Below are 23,910 nucleotides of genomic sequence, written 5' to 3' on the forward strand. Positions count from 1 at the left end.
TATGCTAAACTTTTTATAAAATGTATTACTTATTATAAATGGTCGGCGTGCCCCCCTCCCCCATCTTTTACCATGTTCTTCTGCACATGTTGCAATGCAACGAAATAAAACATAAAACAAGCGATTAGGAAATGACAAACTCAGGCAGGTGACTTTGTGAGCACTGGGCACCCCAATGCTTTTTTTTTTAAAGACAGCAAAATGTGACTGGTAATATATTTTTGTTCAGAATTTATACATGAGCTAAGCAGCGTAAGGTGATGTTGGGATTGTGTTGTGCGCTCCTCATGCAGGAGGCCTCGCTGTCCATCGGCCCAAACCCACCACCATATGGTCCAAGAACGAACTCGTGCTCGATGCGAAGCCCTCGGCCTGTCCAGTATGTGCTTTACTTCGTTTTGGCACCTGAAAGTGATATCAAGTCTGTGCATTATTTCAGAGGCCCTTAAATTCTACAAAGTCTGCGTTGCATAAAAATATTCCTTCATCAACTCTCACACAACTTCCTCCTCTACCGTTCTGCCAAAATCATTCTGTTTATGTCTCATTTCTGCCTTTCAACTCCCAAACCTGATTTCAAACGACCTCTTGGAAATCTCTTCCAGGATGTCCATCATCTGGCATCACTCACTCCATCTTTCTAAATCTGACACCCTTTACCAGCTGAACCCAGAACCCAGGAGCTGTGAGGCACCAGCGCTACCTGCTGGATCACCATGTTAATGCCAAAGCTAAAAGTTGGACAGATGTGAAATTAAAATATATATATTACTTTATAGCCAGTCCCGGGGATGATCCTGGATGTGGTGTTTTAAAAAAGCTACAAAGTTAAGACATGTCATTTGGAACCATGTTCAATAAAGGTGAGAATGACATTGCTGGGGGTTCAGTATAATTTGCTACCTGGGAAGGATCATCTTGGTTTCTAGGTATGAAATACAGATTTTCCTTTTATAGCAAAGGTGCCTTTTACAAGAATTCAAATGTATGAGTAAATGTAATTTACAATCAACTATTTTCTTCAGGGAGGGTCAGGGGTTTGAGTCCCGCTTGGGGTGCCTTGCGACAGATTGGCGTCCCATCCTGGGTGTGTCCCCTCCTGGGTGTGTCCCCTCCCCCTCCAGCCCTGCGCTGCCAGGTTAGGCTCTGGTTCACCATGACCCCGCTTGGGACAAGGGGTGTCAGACAATGTGTGTGTGTTTCCTTGATATCTATTTTTTTCCCCTACATATGAGTTAGAATAATAAAGGGGAGAGGGAAAAAAAAAAAAAAAAAAAATCCACCTGTAGCCACAATAAAAGATAAGCACTTTTCAGCACAGAGGCGTCGTGGTGCATCACTGTAATTAAAGAGTTTCTGTTGCTAAGATATTGCACAACTTTTCCACAATACTGGACTTGCACAGAGTTGTCACAGACTTTCTGCCAAGGAGGACACAGCTACTGGACACCATATACAGTAACATGACAACCTTCAGCCCAGGACTTCAGACTCGAGCCACATTTGTTCATATTTCTGAAAGTTCCTAAATCAAATGCATATTGACCGTGTGTTCCGCTTCAGCTGCAGTCACGTGGGGGACAGCAGAAACCCTGAAATCAGTAGTGCAGCAGGTATTGCAGCAATGCCACACAGCTATACCTCCCTTTGTTACCAAAGATTTACTGTTAAGATGGGAAATGCTAGTAAGCTCCTCCACTCTTGTGAAATTATGTTGTTTCTGGTAATCATTTAACGGGCATTGAAATAGCGAGTGGGAAGTGGAATGTGCTGATTGCAGAGAAGCAGCTAAAAGCAACGGCTGCAGCACAGTTTGTTAGTGTGAACTGTTGTGTGTGTGTGTGTGTGTGTGTAAGAAAGCTGGGCTACTTGTGTCATCACATATCACATCACTACAAGGTCTACAGGAGAAGATGAAAAAAAATACAGGAGCACACAGGATACAAAAGAATTTAACCAGAAGAGACTAAACTTGGTCTGTTTTAATATTTACATTACTGCATATCATCTACCCCACACTGGCTTTTTCATAACTACCTATGATTTACTGTAATTTCTGTAAAACCACCTTCAGATAAGCATTTGGAATTTTCTCTGTTTGAACTTATCCTTATTATGAACCATTTTTTCCCAGCTGTTTAATAATGCACTGGTATAACTTTACCGAAACAAATACATTATTGCATTTATCTTTGCAAATGGGCAACTGTCATAAAATATATGGGTAAAGAAGACTGGTAAGAACCAACATCCGATCATTCCTTCAAAGACTCCATGTCCTTGAAGTCCGTGTAAATTTTTAGGCCATAGCTGGCGCAAATGCTGGAAAATCTCAGGGTACCTCTGTGAGGCAACCACCTCTTGGCACTAGAATCACTGACCCTCAGGTTACCAGTTACTGTACTTTACCACAGCACTACCTACTCCCAACTTCAAAACACACAGTCCGAAGCCGCTTGTCCTAAGCTGGGTGGCGGCAAACCGGAGCGTAACCCGGCAACACAGGGCGCAAGGGTGGAGGGGACGCACCCCAGATGGAACGCCAGTCCATTGCAAGGCACCCCAAGCAGGACTCGAACTCCAGACTCGCCAGAGAGCAGGACCCGGCCAAACCCGCTGTGCCACCGTGCCCCCCTCAACTTCACTTGTGAAAATAACACAATGCTGGTATTTGCAATAGCAATAGCACGCGAGGGCATGCGCTACCATCCCCAGATAACTAGCACTCCTTACAGAAAAATGTCCAGAGAGGGGCTTCAATGCCCACTTGGGCAGCGTAAACCACGGTGCTCCAGTCCAGACAGCCGGTGCTCACCTGGAAGTCGTCTTTCACGGATGACTGCCGGTTCCACTACAAGGTTTAAGTGTATCGGAGGAACAGAGGCCAGGGCCTTGGCAGTCAGTCTGCTGGGCACAGCGGGATTCGGCATCATCAGCTGCGCCGTCGTCACACTGCTTAATGAACTACAGGGTAGAGGGAAGGAGAAAATATCAAGCTGACTGTAAAATAATGTGCTGGCCTTCAGCCAACCAGCAGTCGGGACAGCAGGACATCATCTGAAAGCTTTGTGCCAAGAAAAGTTTTTGAATCAGCACCACCGGTAAAACAGTGCCAATAAACCTCTTTATGCATGCAAAAGCATTGGCTCAGTATTCATGGTACAGCAAGTACAGTAAATCAGACTTAAATCCAGACTGGTAAAACAATGAAATGCTGTAAATTAGAAGAAAAAAAAAAGTTATACCCAAGTGGTGCTCAAATGCTCTGCGGCATGTAAACAGAGTAGAACAAGGAACACACCATTTGGAGTGGGGATTTCCGCATGTTTATTCTCATTCATATCCACACGCATGACCAACTTAAATACAAAAAACTGTCAACTTTTAAAGTGACATCACCATCACAAATCATCAGTTATCAAAGACTGTTTAAATAAATGCATAAATACTTTGAACAGAAAAGTCTGTTCATGTACACATTCAAACTCAATTCAGTTGAGGTCAAAGAGGTATCATCGCATAACACTGACGAGGATCTCCATTAAAAATTCATCACAAATCCTATACAAGCTGCTGGAATTTACAAAATAATAAATTAAGATAATTTCAATTAACCCACCTTGTTTTATCTCAGACAATTATTTTTAAACATATTTTAGTACTTCCTTTAAAAGGCCAAAAACCTTTGCGTAAAATATAGTGAAACGTTTGACAACTAAAACACCAGTTTTAAGTCTTCCCTTTGTAGAACTTTCCTGTACAACAGGTTCTGTCAACATTATTTACACTAGACACTGAGTAATACCATGCAAGAAAGCTATGGATAAAAAAGATTGATACATTTGCATATTTTACATTAAAAAAAAAAAACAATTTTTCTACATTAATTTGTACAAAGGCATGTGAGTTTTCAAGTTGCCTATACCAGCTGACTGCTAAATGCCAAGTTATGAAGCAAAGAAATTAAATTTCCATGCACGTAGCCCTTACAATGCCATATGTGTACAAACTGAAAGTATACCAACAGAGAAAGAATGAATCCCATTTAAAGTATAACCCAAATAAACCCTGGTTTCCAGTAAGATTTTCTCACCCTCTTGTGGCAATATATGGAACTGCAGGGTGTTCACCTCTAACTTCACTGCCAGAGACCACCTTGTGTACCAATAAATGTGCCAAAGCCTCCCTCTTCAACGGTGAAAAATCATTTTCTGCCGTCATTTAAAAGCCACCTATCTGCTCAAGTGAGGGGGGGGATACAAGCAGAATTTGTTCTCATGCCATTTAACAGGCTACATCTGATATTTTTTCCAGTAAAAGCTGATTTAATACACTCATAAAATTAACCATGTCTGCTGGGAGTTATGTAACATCACTACTGACTGGTACCCAGCTCCAAGTTTTAAGCAGTTACATTTTCACATCTTATGTGTGCGCCTCAGCCAAATTCTCCCACAGACTTGTTTGACTCCAGCTACAGCATTATTTTCACGTTTAAGAATCCATCGAAATGTCAACCTTATATCAGTGCTAAAAACCTGTTTTCCTCTGCGTTTTTGGCCAAATGGTACCACTGGGAAGACTGGCAGCGTAGCTGAAATGCAGAGCTGTGGAAGACGGCCACCACTCACTCTTCATCTGCACTCTTGAACATGAGAATGGAGTTGTATATCTTGAGCGCAGGGCCCAGCTTAATGCTGAGGATCTTGACGATGTCTGCCTGAGTGAGGAGGAGGAAAGCCTCGCCGTCTATCTGCTGTGGAGAAACAGCAGGAGAGTTACACCTTTAGTGCAACAATCACTTCAGCTGTTCCACATAGAAAGGAGTAAATGCACCAGAAGATAGCTAGAATACAGTTTAACTGCACTTCACACTGACAAATTTGTAAGATAGGGCAAACAGTACCACAGCGAGCAGGGAAATCCACTTAGTCATGATTTACAACCAAATTTAGATTTTTACAATATTGAAAAGCATACCCAACAAATATCCTAGTTACTGTAACTTGAATCAAAATTACAATAGCTCCAAAACAATGTGGCCATCAGCAGCAAATGTCAACTTTTCCAGACTTCAGCATTTCTTTGCCCAGGAACAAAAATGTAGTTGACCAGTTGACCAAACTACTGATGTGTTAACCTCTGAAATTAAAAGTTGTGTTCAGTCACTGCCAGCTCTTCTCCAAGGATGAGCATTCAAAAGTTTTAGAACTTGATTTTACCTCATTCCTGAAAACAGTTGCGTGATCCTTGCAGCCCGGCAGACCTCGGACAAAACTTGCCACCTGATTGGATAGAGAGAAAGCGACAACCCTGGCATGCCATTTCATTCTCAACTTCATGGCGTACACATCACAACCTGCATTAAAATTGCACCAACAGAATGGCTGAGCAGTTTTTTTTGTGTCTGTTCATGCGTGTTACGAACTTTTACATGTGGTCTCCTCAGTACTCATATCTCAATCAGGACACGTCACGCATGCCCAGCATGGGCTTAAACACATGCGTTTCTTTTCATTCATTTATTTATTTAGCTGGTGCTCCTTTGTCCAAGACAACTTCTAAAGTGTGTGTGCGTGCGTGCGAGCATTCTAAAGGTTTATGCACTAAGTTACGTATACTAACTTACCCATTAATACAGCTGGGCAATTCTCACTAGAGGAACCCAGGGTCAAACACCTTGATCAAGGACACTACAGCAGGAGTGTGGAATAAAACCTTACAACTACCAACTGACATCTGACCACTGCACCACCTGCTGCCTTCTGCACCTTCATGAATCAGTGTGGCTCTGCCATCTGGCTGATCGCCTTGGGTGCTTCACTAGTGTTTCTGTGTATGTGTTTGAGTTGGAGAACTCACCTCCTCTGTACTCCACTTGGCCACCCTCTTGGCAGTGAGGCCCAGCACCTCAGGCAGCAGTTTGCAATGCTTCTCCCAGCACATCTGAATGCGCTGCGTGGGGCTGGAGGAGCAGGACGGAGCAAAAACCGACTCGTGCAGTGCCTGCTGCAGGCTTATTGGGCCATCTGCAAAGAGATTTTATACAGATTTACTGTAACAGGCACAGCCTGCTGCAGGCTTACTATACAGATTTTATTAATGTGAAACGGAGTCAAACGTGTATGCTGAGTGTTACTTTATAAGATGTTTAAAAAAAAAAAAAAAAAAAAAGAAATAACTGCTGAAACTCCACCTCTGCATTAATCCAGTGACCTCAAAATGTCAATTATATTTTGTGGGAATAAACATACAAAATACTGGAACTGTAAAAAGTTGTCCAAAATAATTGTTGCCAAACATTTGCACCAGTTATGCCAAGTAAACTAGTACTGCAAAATTCTGCATTCACACCATGTATTGTATCAGACAGCCCTGTTACAGGGTCATACAAGGACAGTAATGATGGAAAGACAAGCAGGCATATTTTTCAGCAAGATAGTAAGATTTAAGATAAAGTTACTGTACATCACATAAACGATACTGCATATGAGAAAGTCTGAAAGACCAGTTCGAACGGCTGTACTGCTAACACAAACACTGCAATGACCTCATGACTGCTTTCAAAATTTTTAGAAAAAAATTGAAACTATCATCATGTAGAATCACAGTTTGAAATAGGGTGTGAAACTTACACAGACATACATGTAAAAAATCAAGTTTTCAATAACAACTACAAAAACAAGTCCTGCATTTCAGACAAAGCAAAATGTCATGCAAACGCACTGCTGCCTCTACTCCAGCACGAGGGCTGGAGAAAACCAACCTTTTCCGTCTCCAACCTCCTGCTTGACGAAGTGCAGCTTCAGACACTTGGGAAGGGCTCCAGACCTGCAAGAGAACATGGAACAAGAACACACCAGCTCAACTTCACCTCTTTTCCAAATAACAGTACCCAGACAGCTTGAGGAACAAAAATGACCAACAATGTATGTTTCTGCACTCCAGACAATAACAGCCTTGTAGAGCAGAACAGTCCCATGGCATCTGGGCACCTTCACAGCTCTACAGATGGAATCCACAGTCTGATTATAGTTGTGTTGTGTCCCAAGGGACAATAAAATACCACATACAAACAAATATTTAAAATACAGCTTGGGGCAATTCTGGAAGGTCTAAGCCTTTTCCCTAGCAGCATTATACTGCTATCGGAATAATCCTCACCTTTCAGTGTGAGAAGTAGTAAGGACTGTGGACCACACTGGACTCACAAAAACCTGCAGTGTTTTCAAACTTATATTTTGACTAACCACTAGACAACACCATCTCATGTTCAAAAAATGCTTTGTAAAGAAAGCAACATGCACTGTGCCAGCACAAAAAAGGTAAAAAGATGCACAAGAGCACTGACAAAAGCAACACATCTTGAGTGTGAAGGCATACATTTGTTCCTTCCTGTATATTCCTGAACCTTAAAAAGGTTGTTTTTTTTTTTTTTTTGACTAGCCATGACATTAAATATTAACTGTCAAGCAATATGCCTTGGTCTGTAACAACTTACAAAAGGTGTCCATTTTCTGTTGAGTAAATGTTGTAAGTATATAAAGAAATATTATCTAAGCATGAAGTTTGAGATGATTTACGATTATTAGAGAATTAATGCACAAGGCTGGACTAGACCTTGTCATGGTCCCAAAAGGGAGAGACTGTTACATTCTGTGTCACGTTCTATATTGAGGGTTTGACAGTGAAGCCATATCTACTTCAACACACAACATACTTTCTGGGCCTTGTGCCATTATGGCTGTGCTCCCCCATGCTGCCTGGACACTCCTCTCCACAGGGCAAGGGCTCCGAAAGGCTTTGAGCGCTGCTGCGACCAGAGCGCTCTCCCTCACCACTCCATGACTTCCTGCCCGTGCTGAGGAGAGAATCAGATGCTACTGTTAGCAAGGCAAAAATACATCAGTGGGTATATAAAAAAAATTACTGTCTGTATAAAAACAAAACAGTGTACATGAAGAAGCTGGTTTCAACCATGAGAACTGAATTTTTGTATGACAAGGAAAACAAATAGACCATTAAAATAATTAAACAGAATTCACTTTGCTTAACTACAACAATAATTGATGCAGGAAAAAACAAGCAGCTAAAAGCCAAATGAAAAACAGCAGCGATCCTCAAATATTATGCAATGTTTTTTGATAATCATTAATACATCTCCACTTTTAATTCTGTAACACTGAGCAGTTGCATTTCTGAGGCATCGGCTTACAACCAAAGAGCATCATGTGAGGATCTTGGTGGCCTTAGTGTAAGTCTATGACGTATGATCGGGAGTCTGACTGCTTATGATTGCACTGTGGTGGTCTGGCAGCCCATCCAAGATTTACCCTGAGTAGCCTTGCTCCCTGTGCTTCTGAAACACTGCAACCCTCACTTGCACAAGCGGCTAAGGAAAGTCAGTGAGTGAGCGAGATACTGTAGCTGGCCACTTGAGGAGCTGTTTAAGTCATTTGTACTAGCAAAAAACAGACGAACCACGCTTCACTAATCATGTGCCTGTCTAAAGTTGTTTTTTGTGAAACACTTTGGTTTACCATGAATTGTACATCACTATGGAGAGTCAGCTGAATGAATAAATGAAAATGTAATAAAACTGTCCAGGGAGCAGAGTTTAAAACATACCTAGACAGCTGATTCTAACAACGCATTAAATAAATCTGTATTTACACAGCTCAAATGCATCACCATTCTATTCTTAAAAATAATTCATACTGGGAGTCATGGGTTATATAAACTTTTGGACCACAACTGGTGCCTACTGTGGCCAGTCTTCTCCTCGCTTACATCAGAACATTATGTAACAAACTATGCTCAGCAGCATCTCAGCCCAGTACACACCGACCTGGACTGGGGCGAGTCATCTGGTCCTTCCGGCAGCTCAGGGGTGGTAGAAGTGGGTGTTGGAGGTTCTGATCGCTTTCCCCGATGGGGCCCTGCCTGCACCATGGGTCGCTCTCCACTCAGGCGGTCTGGAATCAGGCCTTCCTTGTTCAGATTCATCTCTGAGTACGGACAGCTAACAGCCCTGGAAGCACAAGATGCTCTCGTAAAGCCATGATGCACGTTACAGAGTAGTAGTATCCCCATTTCCACCGATTCCTCTGTTTCTAAAGGTCAGTAACTAAAAGCATTACTTGAACTCTAACTTCTGTTACACACACATCTCATTCTGTTAAATTATTACACCGGTACCGCAGCAGTTACAGCTGCTGCTTTCCAGACCTCTCAGGTTGTGTACGTTTTTGTTTGTATTTTGGCTCACTTATGTAGTATGTATGGAAATGGGAAGCAAGTATTATTTTTATAGAAGGGGGGGGGGGAACCCAACAACCCCACAGGGTTCAGGGAAGGGAGGTATCACTTACGTGTAGTGTGTCCCATAGCGGGGCCCCCGAATGTGGCCCACTCCATTGCACCCTGCTGTGGGACAGCCCTGTCCCAGGAGCATCGAGGCATCCGTTGAACCTGAAGTAAAGGAATGCATTCTTTTAGACATTGGCTCTGAGATACAGGGAAGACTGGAAGATTCTAAAGCACGTTATCACAGGATTTTAAACTTTGATCACTTGAAAAAATATCCGTCAGTAACGTGTGCGATATTTACATTTATTCATTTAGCGGATGCTTTTCTCCAAAGCAACTTACAATGTTAAGATAATTGTTAGCTTGTAATAATTGTTATTTACCCATTTATACAGCTGGATAGGGTAAGCACCTTGCTCAAGGGTATTACAGCTGGAGGTGGGAATTGAACCCACAACCTTAGGATCCAAAGACCACAGCTCTAACCACTATGCTACCAGCTGCCCACATCTGTGCAATATACACACAGATGTATCTACAGAGCAGACAACTAGATATTCATGCAGAGGCCAAGATGTTTAACCATGTTTATGCCACTATGGGTAACAGTGGATGGCTTCAAACACTGTATACTGACATCAGGAACTCAGAACAGGCATACTGAAACTGTTAAGTACTGTAGTATAGCAGTTTGTAAATTGGAAAAAGTTTTTTTCTCCTATCAGACCACATTTCTGAGAAAAAGTTGGTTTGCACCTATTGGCACCAGTAAAAGAGCTACCAACAGTTGGAGCACAGTGTACAGGTAAGGAAACATTTTATCATGTGCTATAGTCGAGAATGTTAGAGGAAAGAATTTGCAAAGAATCCACTGAAAAAGAGTAATGAGCCTCAGGCCACCCAAAAAAAACAACATAAGGTTAAAAAACAGGTTCTTAAAAAGAGCATTAACAATGAACAGGAGGTATAAAAGTTGGTGAAACAGCACGCTTCCATACCATGTGGGGTCTGGAGAGGGTGACCGGTCTTCTGACACCAGCCCATTGGGTGAATATCTGGGCTGTCCACTTCCACCCAGTAATCATACTCTTTACTCCAACCATCAAAGTGGATCTTGGAAAAGAAGGAAAAAGCCTATGTACTCATACTCCACTAGTCCTGCAGTGCAAAACCCACCCAAATACCATTTCATGCTTAAGACATTTAAAAAATGTCTTATTTATTCTTCAGTAAGACATGATAAAATGTAAACGCTTAAGAAGCACGCATTTTAAGACCTTGTGACTTCTACTTCCTTGTATATTATCACACTAATGTTACATAAATTGGGACTTAAACATGCACAGTAAGAAAGAATTCAGAAGAGAAATTTAAGTTCAAGATAGACGATTTGGTGATGTTAGTCACAACACAAATTAAACATCCCCCTCAGCATGTGGTGTGGCACCTCCAGCACATTTGAAATATTTCATAACTGTGTGACCGCTCAAATATTTCTATGAATTGATTGACCAGTGATCTGGCAGATTCATCAAACACTACAATGAATATACAAACCATAGGGCAAAGCATGTACCTTAACCCGATGGTCATCTGTATCTGCAACAGTGGCCACACGGATCAGCATGGGATTCCTCTTGTCCACAGCCTCCAGCTTCATGCCCACTTGGAACCCATGAAGAGGTCTCTGAAACAGCATGCCATGATTCCATCACACTCATTCCTTACTTATCAACAGTATCCTTACAATTCTAGTGCTAAAATATTTACCATTTTGAGCTGTGTTCCTCAATAATTGCTTCAAGACCCTCACTCATGTTGCTCTGACACTAACCTGTTTGAATGCCCGGGCAGGGGCTGCCTGTGAACCAGTTTCCTCCAGGTACTTTTCCCAGGAAAAGCTCTTTGGATGTTTGTATTCTAAGGAGACAAGACAATGTCAGTTCACTGCTGTACTGCTACTGTTTGCCATGGTAATGTAGATCATTCAAGATGTTATTCAGACACTCAAACTGACTTAAATGCAGAATATGCCTATGATATGTGGAGAACCCAAAAAAACCCAAAACATTTAACACAACAACAAACCATAAAAAAAATTAATTAGGGATTCACATCCCAGCTCTAGTTCTAAGAGGTGCTTTACTCTAAATTTCCAGCTTAAGCCTGTTTTCAGCATTATCTTTGCAAATGTCAATTAAAAATGATTGTTAGCTTGGGGGGGGGGGGGGGGGGGAGTGAACAAAATTACATCCCACACTTAGGCCCTATAACAGAGCTGTTCTGTCTACAACACACTGTTCTTGACCATCTATGGAACACTACTTCAACAGCTACATGGGTCAGAGCAGCTTCAGAGGTGATGAAATAAATGAGTTTATGTTCCAGGAACAAACCACTTCATTAATTTTATGTGTTGTACTACGTTTTCCTTATGATATTAGCCATCATTTAGGGATAATACTTTTTTTATATTTGATATCAGGAATGAATCAAGACCAGTTATAAAAGGGGATAAGTGTACTTAATTTTGCTTAGGAATCAGTAACAATAAAAAGGTTATTAGGTATTGATATTAAAGACTAGAAATATTTCCAAACCTTAATAATTACATAATTTGTATTATGTATTGCATTACACAAAAAATAACATTTAAATAAAGGACTGGCCATTAACCCTTCTCCTCACCCCCTAACTGAATTATACTTCAGTGCTAATCTGCACTGACCTCAACAGTTGACCGTTTTCAGGTCAAAGCGTGTTCAAGAAACATTTCTTCTCAGCTACATGCCTTATACACATCATGCACATGTAAGTTTGTGAAAGCAAACAAAAAAAAAAAAAAACACTAAAACTGTATACACCCCCAATTTGTATTTTGTTCTTTGACTGAAACTATATAACTGTCTGTTTAAAAAAAGAAGATGATACGCCATCAACGCATTGCCTTCAATGACAAGACAAGTGACCTCAAACCTACCAGCTGGTGTGGTAAGGGTGAATTCTGCCTCTTCACAATACCCCACTGGGTGAATATAGGGGCTACTGGCATCACACCTTCATAAAATTAGGGAAAAAGGTAATCAAGAACAGTTGCACTAATGTATGGACAAAACTAAAGAAACATCCTCAGAGTTTTCAGTAAACCCCAACACCAACCAGAGAAGCACCTTGGTGACAAGACAAACACTGGAGAATGTAGAACCAAAATCCAATGATGAACTAATGGCAGATCATGAGCTGCCAAGCGACTGTTTTAAATTAATTGCCGCAAGTCCAAAAAAAGAAAAAAAAAGGTGGAGTTGGTAACATTTAACAGAAATTTTAAGCAGTATAAACAACTGTGAAAGGAAATATCAACACACTGCACAGAAAACAAGTGACAATGTATGACTCACAGTAATTTTTGTGGTTTATACTTTTGTCAATGGTGCCAGAATAATGACCATGCCATTACTGGAAAATATTCAGTAATGCTCACTTTAAAAACCATTCTCTCGGTACAAATTCATTAATGATCTATGACTACACCTGAAAATGATTTTGAAAAAATTTAGTTTTTTAAAATTCCTTTTTCAATTATGGTGTTTATTTTTTAATGTGTAATGAGGTGTTCCAACTATTTTATGCTAAATAATATACACCGATCAGCCACAACATTAAAACCACTGACAGGTAAAGTGAATAACTGATTAGCTTGGTACAATGGCACCTGTCAAGGGGTGGGATAGATTAGACAGTAAGTAAACTGTCAGTTCTTGAATTTGATGTGTTGGAAGCAGGAAAAATGGGCAAACGTAAAGATCTCAGCAACTCTGACAAGGGCCAAATTGTGAAGGCTAGATGAGTGGGTAAGAGGATCTCCAAAACGGCAGGTCTTTTGGGGTGTTCCCAGTATGCAGTGATTAGTACCTACCAAAAGTGGTCCAATGAAGGACAACCGGTGGAACCGGCAACAGGGTCATGGGCACCCAAGGCTCGCCCACCCGGTCTGACCCCACAGAACAGCTACTGTGGCACAAATTGCTGAAAACCTTAATGCTGACTGCCATGATAGAAAGGTGTCAGAACACACAGCTTGCTGCGTAGCCGCAGACTGGTCAGAGTGCCCATGCTGACCCCCGTCCACCTCCGAAAGCGCCTACAATGGGCACGTGAGCTTCAGAACTGGACCATGGAGCAATGGAAAAAGGTGGCCCGGTCTGATGAATCACTTTTTTTTCTTTCCTTTTAAGGTCACGCGGATGGCCAGGTGCGTCGTTAACCTGGGGAAGAAATGGCAGCAGGATACACTACGGGAAGTAAGCGATCCAGCGGAGGCAGCGTGCTGCTCTGGGAAATGTTCTTCTGGGAAACCTTGAGTCCTGGCATTCATGTGTTTGCTGCTTTGACACGTACCGCCTACCTAAAGATTGTTGCAGACCACACACACCCCTTTATGGCAATGGTATTCCCCGATGGTAGTGGCCCTGCCACACTGCAAAAATTGTTCAGGAATGGTTTGAGGAACATGACAAAGAGCTCAACGTGTTGACTTGGCCTCCAAATTCCTCATATCTCAATCCGATCAAGCATCTGTAGGATGTGCTGGAAAAACAAGTCTGATACATGGAGGGCCCACCTCGCAACTTACAGGACTTAAAGGATCTGCTGCTAACGTCTTGGTGCCAGATACCACAGGAAAGCTTCAGAGGTCTTGTGGAGTCCAACAGGTAAGAGCTGTTTTGATGGAACATTAGGCAGGTGGTTTTAATGTTTTGGCTAATCGATGTATACTGCAGTGCCTTAAGTGTTTAATTAAGAGGTACCAAATAGAATGAGGCTTATCCCTCTGTCATATAAAAAATAAGTCCTACTAGGCTGTACCTTGCACTGTCGTCAGGATAGTCTGTAGACCATCACAAAACTATGTGATGCAACTAGACAGTTGTCAAAAAGGGAACAAGTAAGTTAAACCTTAAAGCTATTTTTAAATTCATTATATCTGTCTTATTTTTAAATGGCCTGTGAAGAAACAGACATGCAATTATAGAGTATCAAGCTTTTCATGTTCGTTACATATTGTTTGATTCAATCGACAAAATAAGTTAAGACTTCTGATCCCAACTTTGTCGAGAACTCAACTTTGTCAACTTCCTAGATTGAATCTTTTAGGTCAATTAAAGCTGAAAACACATCATGCTACTGTAATAAAAACTGACAGCCCAATAAGATACTGGTAAAAAGAGTTTTACAAAGTAACATTTTCCTAACCATGGTTCACAAATGGCCTGCAACACTCACATCAGCACCTACCAGTAATCATAGGAGTCGTCCCAGTTGTCAAAGTGGATGAGGAGGCGGTTGTCAACAACGGCAGTAATGGTAGCCACACAGATCAGAGAGGGATTCTTCCTGTCCACTGCTTCTAGCTTCATTCCCGGCCGGAATCCAGAGGGCGTCACTGACTAAAGAGTCGATTAGGTCATTAGTCTACAGAAAAACTCGGAATTCCATAAGCCAGCACCAACAATGCCTCTGATACAGAAACATTGTAGGGCTTTTATTACACTTTGACATGATGCCTACCAACAACGATTATCCCAATAAGGCAACATCATATCACAAAGAGGCTTACTTTATCACTTGTATCTGTTATTACTATGTCTCTTGATCCTTTGTTCAGTGCTGTGTCACTATGTGAAAACACTGCTTTAAAACAAACTAAAATCAAAGAGGCTGGTTTAGTCCTGTCAATGTTCAGTGCAAGAACTAAAAGCCTTGTGAGGTCCTCCAAATGACCCCATGACCAAACTTGCCACAGACCACCAGGTAAGAGCAGTGCTGACTGGATTTACATAGCAGCTGCTCTTAAAGCAGGCCTTTGAAAACATTTTAGCACCCAGCATAACCAAGACCAAACATGAGGGAGAGGGAAAATCACCTGTCTGACAAGTTTGGTTCCCCACATCCTACAATGGTTTCTCTGTTTCTTCCCTTCAAGGAAGATTTTATTGCTATTTCAAATGGAAACACTTTGTATCTGAAGCTGTGAGGGGCCCTGGTTGGCGCTCCACTCTTGTTCTCACCGTGTTCAGACTCTTGAAAAGGTGCTTTGGGGCAATCTGGCCTCGGCAGTTCTTCACATAGGTGCTCCAGTTGAACTCCCCCTCTTTGCAGCCTGCACCAGCAAAATATTGTTTTTATATGAATGATATTTTGCAATCCCATCTGTACCACAGCATTTCACCTAAAGGACTAACTTCAAAATTTAACTATAGACAGCAAACAACACCGCACTTCCAACATCTGATGTCCTTTTACCTTTAGGGAGTAGCAGCTTATGCCCATTCTTTTCGCACCAGCCTGCTGGTTTCACATCCCAGGAATCTGCATTTACCCAGAAGTCATAGCACTCAGGGTAGCCATCAAAATGCAGACGTATCCTGTATCCCTGGACCTGAACATAAATAGGAATGTAAAAAAATCAAAAGCAGCAGCAGTCTGTCAAGAACAGAACCTCAACAAGCTACCTGTCATTACTGCATTACAGAGCAGTATAACAAGAAAATGCAGAAAATTCAAGGGGAAGAATGAATGGAGGGACTTCATGTCATATTTTGAGTGCTGCTTTTTATAATTGCACCACTGCAATATAACACCATTTGAATTTGCAAAAAGACATTTCAGTCCCACCCCCTTTAAGGACTATTTAGAAGGTGCATACAGGCAATTGCATTCTGACAACTTTTTAGAACACAGTAGCCAAAAATGTACCAGAGACTACACTTAGAACCAATATAACAGTTCACATTTCAACAGTCCAAAAACCACGACAAGCTGTAACCGATAATCTGATTAAGAATGTGCACATTTATTTTTAAATCTAAATGGATCTATCAAAAGGGGGGTGCGGTGGCGCAGCGGGCTTGGCCAGGTCCTGCTCTCTGGTGGATCTGGAGTTGAGTCCTGCTTGGGATGCCTTGCCATGGACTGGCGTCCTGTCCTGGGTGGGTCCCCTCCCCATCCAGCCTTGTGCCCTGTGTTAGGCTCCGGTTTGCTGGGACCCCACTTGGGACAAGCGGTTTCAGACAGTGTGTGTGGATCCATCCATCAAGGTAAAAGGTGGCAAAATGTACAACTACTACTGCTACTGCAAGTAATATAAGTGGAATATTATGAGAAGGAAAATGAGCTTCAATGAGATAATAAAAATGGTGAAATTAAGTGAAACTGGTTCAGACTCGCCGTAAACCAGGTAGTCAACTGCAACAAGTCATTTACTGGACCAAAAAAATACATCACTGACAACTTCACAGCTTCATATCTTTCTAGTATTTACTACAGTTATTTCTGTGTAAGTACTTTTCTCTTTTTGGTTTCATTCACCGGAGTGATGTCCAATATCTCAGAACTCACCTCAGCTACAGTAAGCACACAGAACAGGGATGGGTGGCAGGGGTCTAGGCCCTCTAGTTTCATCCCCACCTTAAAGCCGTTACGACTCTGCGGGATTGACTGGTGCTGGGGGGAAACAAAAAAGCATAAGTGAGTTCCTTCTCTTCATACACCACTTGCCAGCTGAGCCTACATATCCAACAAGGGGAAAGGTAAACCACTGCGCACACAATGTAGGACTCTGCACACTATGAAGGGCTGAAGAAGTAAACGGAAAGGTGATCATCCACTACCGAGAACTGCGGAGGTCAGTAAACAAAGCAACACCCTTAAAATCAGCTTTAAGGCATCTGATTAGTAAACTTTCTACTGTCTGCTTGCTTGCATATATATATATATATATATATATATATATATCTTACAGTGGTACAGCCAAAGCAGCAAAACTAACTCTTTTCTATGCATTTGCACTCCCCTTGAAAACAGTAAGAATTTACTGACCTCCTTAAAAAGTTTGGCAGGGGCAGCAATCGCTCTTTCCTCTTCCAGGTAAGCTGCCCAGCTCCAGGCTTTCTTTTTCGCAGGTGGGGCAGTTACTGCAGATAAAAAGGACATTTAACAAAATCACTAGAATCCCTAAACATAAGTATGTCAGTAAGCAAATCCCACCTGTTTGGATCAATCTGGAATAGTCAGAACTTATGGACTATACTGCCAAACATTTTCAAGTGCTATAGAGACAGTTATGCACCATTGCCCATATTTTCAGAGTAATTCCAGATTATGCTAATAATTTTCCTCAAAACATATTCCACCTACCCAGCCTTGCCAGTTTGGCAGCTCGTCTTCCTTTACAAGCCTTGAGTTTTTCCTGCAACAAGAGAAATATCAATCTGCCTGAAAATTTTTCTAATCTTATATGGAGTGTTGAATCTGGCACACGCACACTGTGCATAATGTAATCTATCCAGTTAATTCTAGAACTCCACTCGTAGCCAAACAAAAGAAAAACTTTTCTTTTTTGTGTAAAAAAAAAAAAAGTTTCGGGAATATTGCGTTTAGCTGGAATACTGACAGCAGTAGGTCAACAAAGGCTCTGCCAAAGACTCACAATCAAAAATCTGATGTGTGGTTACAGAGGTCTAACTGGCAGCTAAATTCCCAGAAAAGAGCCAACCAGAACACATGAAACTTGTATATGAATATTTTCCACGTTCTTCTGAGAATTAGAGGGTGTCCCTGACTTGCAAAAGTATTTCAGCATCAGGGCAAAGAGACAGACCCCACAGTCAATCTGCACAAATGGAACCTGTTAAAGCAGAAGATTCAACGTACATTATCATGTTGAGATAAACTGCGGACCAAAGTAAAGGTTCATTACATTACAAAGGTTCAATACATATATATAGCATGTACAAAGGACTTGCAATCCTGTGATCCACATCTCAACCCATGAGTTTCCTGTAGCTACAGGTGTCAAGTACAACCAACAGTCTGGTTATGGCCTGCTTGGTGGTTAAAGAATCTTCACCATGATATGTACAGAACCTGGAGACAGCTGGTAGCACAGTGGTTAGAGCTGCTGCCTTTGGACCCCAAGTTCTCAGGTATGAATCTCACTTCTGGCTGTAGTACCCTTGAGCAAGGTACTAACCCTAAAATTGCTACAGTAGAAATTACCCAGCTGTAACATTGTAAGTCACTCTGGAGAAAAGGGTCAGCTAAATTAATAAATTTAAATGTAACATGACCTGTCCCTACACTCCAACAAGAGGGCTATGCTTCTCCACCACAGTGATACTACTCAAAGGGGGTCTAAAACCTCTTTGCCCCCAGTGTGGAAGCATAAACTCCCCCATTCTCACAAAACTGCCAAATCCCTGTCAACATTCAAAAAGGGTTTTAAAACATCAGCGGTAAAAGCAAGAAAGCAATATTTTAGTTACTGTGCACTTCTATCCAAGTCCTCTGTGTGCTGAGAAATTTGCTTCTGTTTACTGATAAAATCATCTGCTAAATGCATAAACGAAAGATGAGTTTCTATAATTGTGGAAAATTCTATATACCTCTCCCCAAAATACAAATGAATTGATCTAGATGAAGGCAGTCATTGGTGTTATTGCAACTCAAGAACTGTAACTAATCATCTCTATTACCACTGGTTTTTAACATATCTGGGCTGCAAAACATGAATTCCAAAGAAGTCTGTTTTACTTTTAAGGAAGAATCAAGCAAAACTAGTCCTGTGGTTGCTGTACTGAAATCACTTGAATTAGCCAGTTTCTGCCCAAGTAAGAACATTTCCCTCACAAAAACTTGTGTGTAGAATTGATCAAAATCCGTCAAGGCCTCCTAACACGTTGGAGTGGACAGTGACCGAGAGGACACCAAAGTGCCTCACCTCCTCCTCTTCTGGGTTTTCTTCATCCTCGTCTCCTGAATCCATGTACATTTTCCTTTTCCTTCTTATGCGTTTTCCTAACCTGTCGCCCTCCACTGCGGGAACCACTGTCGGCCCAACCTTGTCTCTCGTCTCAACTGGGATCGACCTGCGAAAAGTACAACATAGTAAAAACATGTACTCACAACAATAACTGCATAGTACCTTGCCAAGAGTGATATCATTTCACCAACGTAACATCTCGCATCCTGATCTTAACGCCTTTTTTTTTTTTTTTTTTTTTAACCGTTAATCCAGATAGGATCACAATCTGATTCTGTAAATCAGAACATACCACTGGAATCATGAGGTGTACCTGCTAGGAGATGGATGGGCGGAGACTGGGCCACAGAACTTGGCCTGAAGGAAACTCTCCTGGGAGCCAGAGACCCCGCAGGACCCACAGCTAGCCACCTCTACACTGGGGGCCTCTTCTAAGGCCACAGGACTCTGGGTCTGTTCTGCAGCCTGGGGAGCTACTGGAAGGATGGGGAAGTATTGACATGAAAGCAAAACACGGCTTAATAAATCACAACTGTCTAACATCAAACACTGAATAGACAAATTTAATTTTAGCCATACGCCCAGTTAGAGACTGAGCTCTTTTCAAAAATTTTACCTTCAGGTTCCACTGGGATTGCTGGGTCAGCATCTAGGTTTTCAGGTGGAGGGGTTGGACTGTGGGATGGGGAGGGGTCGTGAGGTTGAGTATCTGCAACATCCTCACCCTGCTGCTTTGCATACAAATCCAGGTCCGTCACCATCTCTAACGTCCCAAACTCAGTCATCTTGAACTGAGAACAGCAGGAGGTACGATCAGAAAAGTGTGTGCGCTCATATCCTCTGCAAAACCACAAGCACATGCAAGCATGTACTCGCTCACACACATGCAAACATGTCAACCCTGGTACCTGTACTAAATCAATACCTACCTTTATGTCACTCCCAGGGAGTGTAGCAATCCCATCTTTCCAGTCAAGAGCACTCATCATATCAAAGTCTCCCCCTGCGGCAGGGGCATCGGTGGGCGGAGTGTCTGTCATTTTCCTGAATCTCCTTTTTACCTGTGGACAAAAATCACACCAGTATTAGCAGTTACATGCAGCCCTGAACATGCTTATCAAATTATTAATAAAAAAATTTTCAAATATTTATCCTCAAATTCTGCAACACAAGAGTCAGTGCTTCAAACAGCACACGGTGAATGCACAACGGTCTGGTAAATTTGCTCAATAATGTATACAAATGTGTTTTGGATGAAAAGTAAGATATTTTTCCAAGAGTATATTTGGTCAAGCTAAATGGTGTAGGGGTACGGTGGCACAGCGGGTTGGACCGGGTCCTTCTTTCCGGTGGGTCTGGGGTTCGAGTCCCGCTTGGGGTGCCTTGCGACGGACTGGCGTCCCGTCCTGGGTGTGTCCCCTCCCCCTCTGGCCTTACGCCCCGTATTGCCGGGTAGGCTCTGGTTCCCCGCGACCCTGTCTGGGGCAAGCGGTTCTGAAAGTGTGTGTGTGTGTGTAAATGGTTTGCATACTAACAAACTGGAAGTTTGGCAAACTCTTACAGAAAGCCATTAATTACTCGACAAAGAACAGGTTCGCGTTATCACAAAACCACAGAATGATTTAACGCTAACTGTAGGTCTGAAAATCAAAAACAACAGGGTTAGGAAAATTATACATGGAAAAAAACAATACAGGAAAGTGACCCTTTACTCTATACCCTAATTACGTATTTTCACTGATAAAATTGATTAAATTATGCTAATAATGAATGAAGCTGCTCTTACTCATTCCTTGTAACTGACAGCGGACAACGGAACTGCTCTACTCAGATTAGTGAGTAAAACGTTTGATTACTACGACGTTTTCTGTTGAAGAACTTTTATATTTTTCAACACTTTTACTCTCCAGATCTTAAAAATTGACCTTTTCACTGTAAGGTGGGAGTTAATCTGCACTTTCACTGGTCAGCCAAATTAGTAAGAAATGGGTTCCAGTAATCTGAAGGTTTCAGGTTCGAATCCCACCTCCTGCTGCAACAAGGCACTCGGCCTGAACTGAAACAGTAAAAAAAAATAAATAAATAAATAAATAAAAATTCCCAGCTGTACCAACGGGTAATTCAATGTTTGTTTGTGAAGTGTAAAGTGTACAAAAACGACACAAAGTCAATCCCAGAAATTCCTAATATGTAATTAAGAGAACTCATTATTATTAAGAAATTAATTGTGAACGAGAAGATTTCTGCTGACAAAATACCTGCCAAAAGTTTTACCGAGAGCCGAGACTCCAACGTGAAATACACCCGGGCTCCACAAGGGGGCGCCTGCTGCGTTCGAATTACGGCGAAGTGCTTTATTCGGGAACAAAAACATTTAATATTTCATACTGAGAAGCGGAGTAGCGACGGACGAAGGTCAAAACAATGAGACGTGGGCTGCGTCTCGCGTACTGAGAGCGGCGAACGCCTCGAAAACACGTGGAAAAACAAATTAAAACAACAAGACTCGCTTTCGCGTATTTTTGCGCTATTTCCCTCAAAGCGCCGCTCGGCCGCGCACGGACAACTCAAACCCGAGGACGAGTTTAAAATCCATCAACTCGGCGTGTTTTGTGTGCCGGAGCCGCGCGCAAAACTTTTATCTTTAACGTTAACGCTGGCATTGCGTCCACGGCCTGACGCGGACTTCAAAATTCTCGTGGACCTTTCGTCCGCGAGCCGGCGAATAAATGCGAGGCTGAAAGCGCAACGCGCGAGCGACGAAACGAGTTTTGTGCCGCTTTGAGGAGTGTTTGCCCGCGAAAGGCTCTTATTATCAATGAAGTGAGACGCATCAGCGCCCATTATTAGAGCTCCTCACGAACAAAATGGCGGAGGGGAGGAAGAGGCCCCCCCCAACACCTTCAAACTATCGCAAATCATGACCGCACGCGCCCGCGGCACGCGCGCCACCGCCGTTGGGGCGCGAAACAAGCTGAACACGGTCAATGCCACGTTCTTTCGCCTTTTTCCCGCGCGAGCCGCTTTTTCGAGGCACTTTCCCTGTCAGAGAATGCGGGCGCGCTAGTAGCGTTAGCTCGTTAGCATCGCCGCGGCGCTCACTCTCCCCCTCCTCTGCTCTGTCACACACACTGTACGTATCTACACACACACCAGCAGCTATCTGCAACTCGCCGCAAACCTCACGCAACAAACTTTTCCACCTAGGGCAAAATGTTCGCCTGCGTTTTCTTCGCCACAGTTTCTGTAAGAACAAGCGGCGCGGCTCCGACCTACATCGGCAAGTAGAATCGCTTTGCTTTTAATTTCTTCTATGCAAAAAACTTGCCCTGCTGGTTTAAAATATTTACTGCTTCGCCTTGGGTCGCGCCGCATAAAACTCGGCGCAGTTTGCAAAACGAACACGGCGCAGCTCCTGGAGCTCGTTATTCCCGGCGTCAGATACGAACACAAGATAAATTTTTTTTTTATTAGAAATGTGTGCAACTCACCTCGTCTCTCGGAACTCTTATTAGGCACTGGACGGCGCGTGGGGCGCGCATGCGCATTGCGCCACCTCCCTGCCAACTTCGGCTCCGGACAAACTTGAGACCAACTATTGATGCGTCTAAAACCGGAATTTACTTCGCTTTTTCACATTCTTCGCTGCTTGAAGCTCGGGGAAAGTATTATAAAAAGGCAAACAGATCCCCCCCGATTGTATCAGTCAGAAAAGCTGTCAAACGTACGTTACTCGTGACGCAGTGAAATTTTTGCGGAGAGACGCGTCCGCGGGTGCGGAGCGCGCGCTGCCCGCTCGCCCTGGGCTCCGCTGGAGAGCGAAGCCGCGATCGCCCGCAAACACGCACCGCGCGATGGATGCGAAACGAATGTACCTGCTTTCAGTTATCTTTCATCATTGAGAAAAATGCGCAGGAAGAAGAACGACGCATCCTCCCAGCACGCGCACTTTATTTGCCTTCAACCGAAAGAGACTTCTCAAACCACATTAATTTACTATTTCATGAATGATCGATCATTCCAGATCTGTGATGGCGATCGAATCAGTTTTTGTAAACATGTGCCCTGACTGATTTCGATCAGAAAACGAACGTTTCCAGAAACACGCGTAACGCAAAACGTTGATCATCATTCATATTTAGTTACGCGAATATCTAAGTGGTGCGTCGATGTGGACGATCACAGCTGAGCTCCCGGAGCAACAACGTCTCCAGGTTTATACTAGTCTACACGCATAAACATTCGGGCTAGCTCATGTATGTTTGCATTACATTCTAAATGTTCACTTCGTTTCCGAGTTCTGCAGGCCATTTCAAGAGGGCCTTTTTATTGTTTTTATGAAATATTTGTCATGGTTTTGTGTTGGATTATAACACAGCAGTAACTACTAGCTATAAGATGCACTTGTGTGACGGTTATGCACAAACCAATGGAAAATCAGTTACATACAACATTATTTAGAAAAATTATATGTAGTGAGAGAGGGATTGCACAAGGAATAACAAATATCGGACAGCCGTCGTGGTCTTGCTGCATACTTCTAAGGCCTGTTGGTATTTCAGACTGCCATGTTATAAGAGAATAAACTGCTCACACTGTTAGAAAGAGTAAACACACAGCACTCAATACTTTCACCTTTATTCATTTAGCTAACGCTTCCCTCAAGTATCTTATGTAGTTACGGCTACTTACGGTGATTTACCCATCTATACAGCAGGGTGATTTATTCTGGAGCCTTACATTCCTTCATTAACTCTTGGAACCAGAAGTTTGTGTGTAAC

At 42.5% G+C, this 23,910-nt stretch overlaps 1 protein-coding gene across 5 annotated transcripts; it reads right to left on the reverse strand.

Annotated features, from left to right (window-relative positions):
• Positions 1-52: 52 nt before the first annotated feature.
• l3mbtl1b (L3MBTL histone methyl-lysine binding protein 1b) lies at positions 53-22,815 on the reverse strand. Of its 5 annotated transcripts, none has more exons than XM_018757423.1 (24): positions 22,621-22,815; positions 20,059-20,190; positions 19,746-19,920; positions 19,443-19,602; positions 19,088-19,235; positions 17,506-17,557; positions 17,188-17,282; positions 16,708-16,812; positions 15,613-15,748; positions 15,378-15,469; positions 14,605-14,756; positions 12,290-12,366; positions 11,144-11,229; positions 10,886-10,996; positions 10,308-10,422; positions 9,372-9,471; positions 8,849-9,031; positions 7,721-7,861; positions 6,767-6,831; positions 5,863-6,029; positions 5,223-5,285; positions 4,632-4,756; positions 2,816-2,964; positions 53-405 (listed from the first exon to the last, which is right to left on the reverse strand). In XM_018757423.1, the coding sequence occupies exons 1-24, from the start codon at positions 22,675-22,677 to the stop codon at positions 389-391; spliced, it is 2,703 nt and encodes a 900-aa protein (XP_018612939.1). In that variant the 5' UTR covers positions 22,678-22,815; the 3' UTR covers positions 53-388. The 5 variants fall into 5 exon arrangements, with proteins under 5 accessions (XP_018612939.1, XP_018612938.1, XP_018612942.1 ...); XM_018757422.1 differs by having other exon boundaries at positions 19,443-19,605; XM_018757426.2 differs by lacking the exon at positions 22,621-22,815 and adding an exon at positions 22,283-22,590 and having other exon boundaries at positions 54-405; positions 19,443-19,605.
• Positions 22,816-23,910: the final 1,095 nt, after the last annotated feature.

Source organism: Scleropages formosus, chromosome 8 (genome assembly GCF_900964775.1).
Source record: "Scleropages formosus chromosome 8, fSclFor1.1, whole genome shotgun sequence".
Taxonomy (NCBI): Eukaryota; Metazoa; Chordata; class Actinopteri; order Osteoglossiformes; family Osteoglossidae; genus Scleropages; species Scleropages formosus.

What these genes read in the sequence shown, in the direction of transcription:
- l3mbtl1b (XM_018757422.1), bottom strand. Translation starts at nt 22,677, where the DNA reads ATGCGCATGCGCGCCCCACGCGCCGTCCAGTGCCTAATAAGAGTTCCG. An exon ending in TTTTCAAGAGTCTGAACACG is followed by an intron (nt 14,757 to 15,377) that starts GTGAGAACAAGA and finishes TCGACTCTTTAG; the next exon opens with TCAGTGACGCCCTCTGGATT. An exon ending in CGCTATGGGACACACTACAC is followed by an intron (nt 9,032 to 9,371) that starts GTAAGTGATACC and finishes TTGTGCTTCCAG; the next exon opens with GGCTGTTAGCTGTCCGTACT.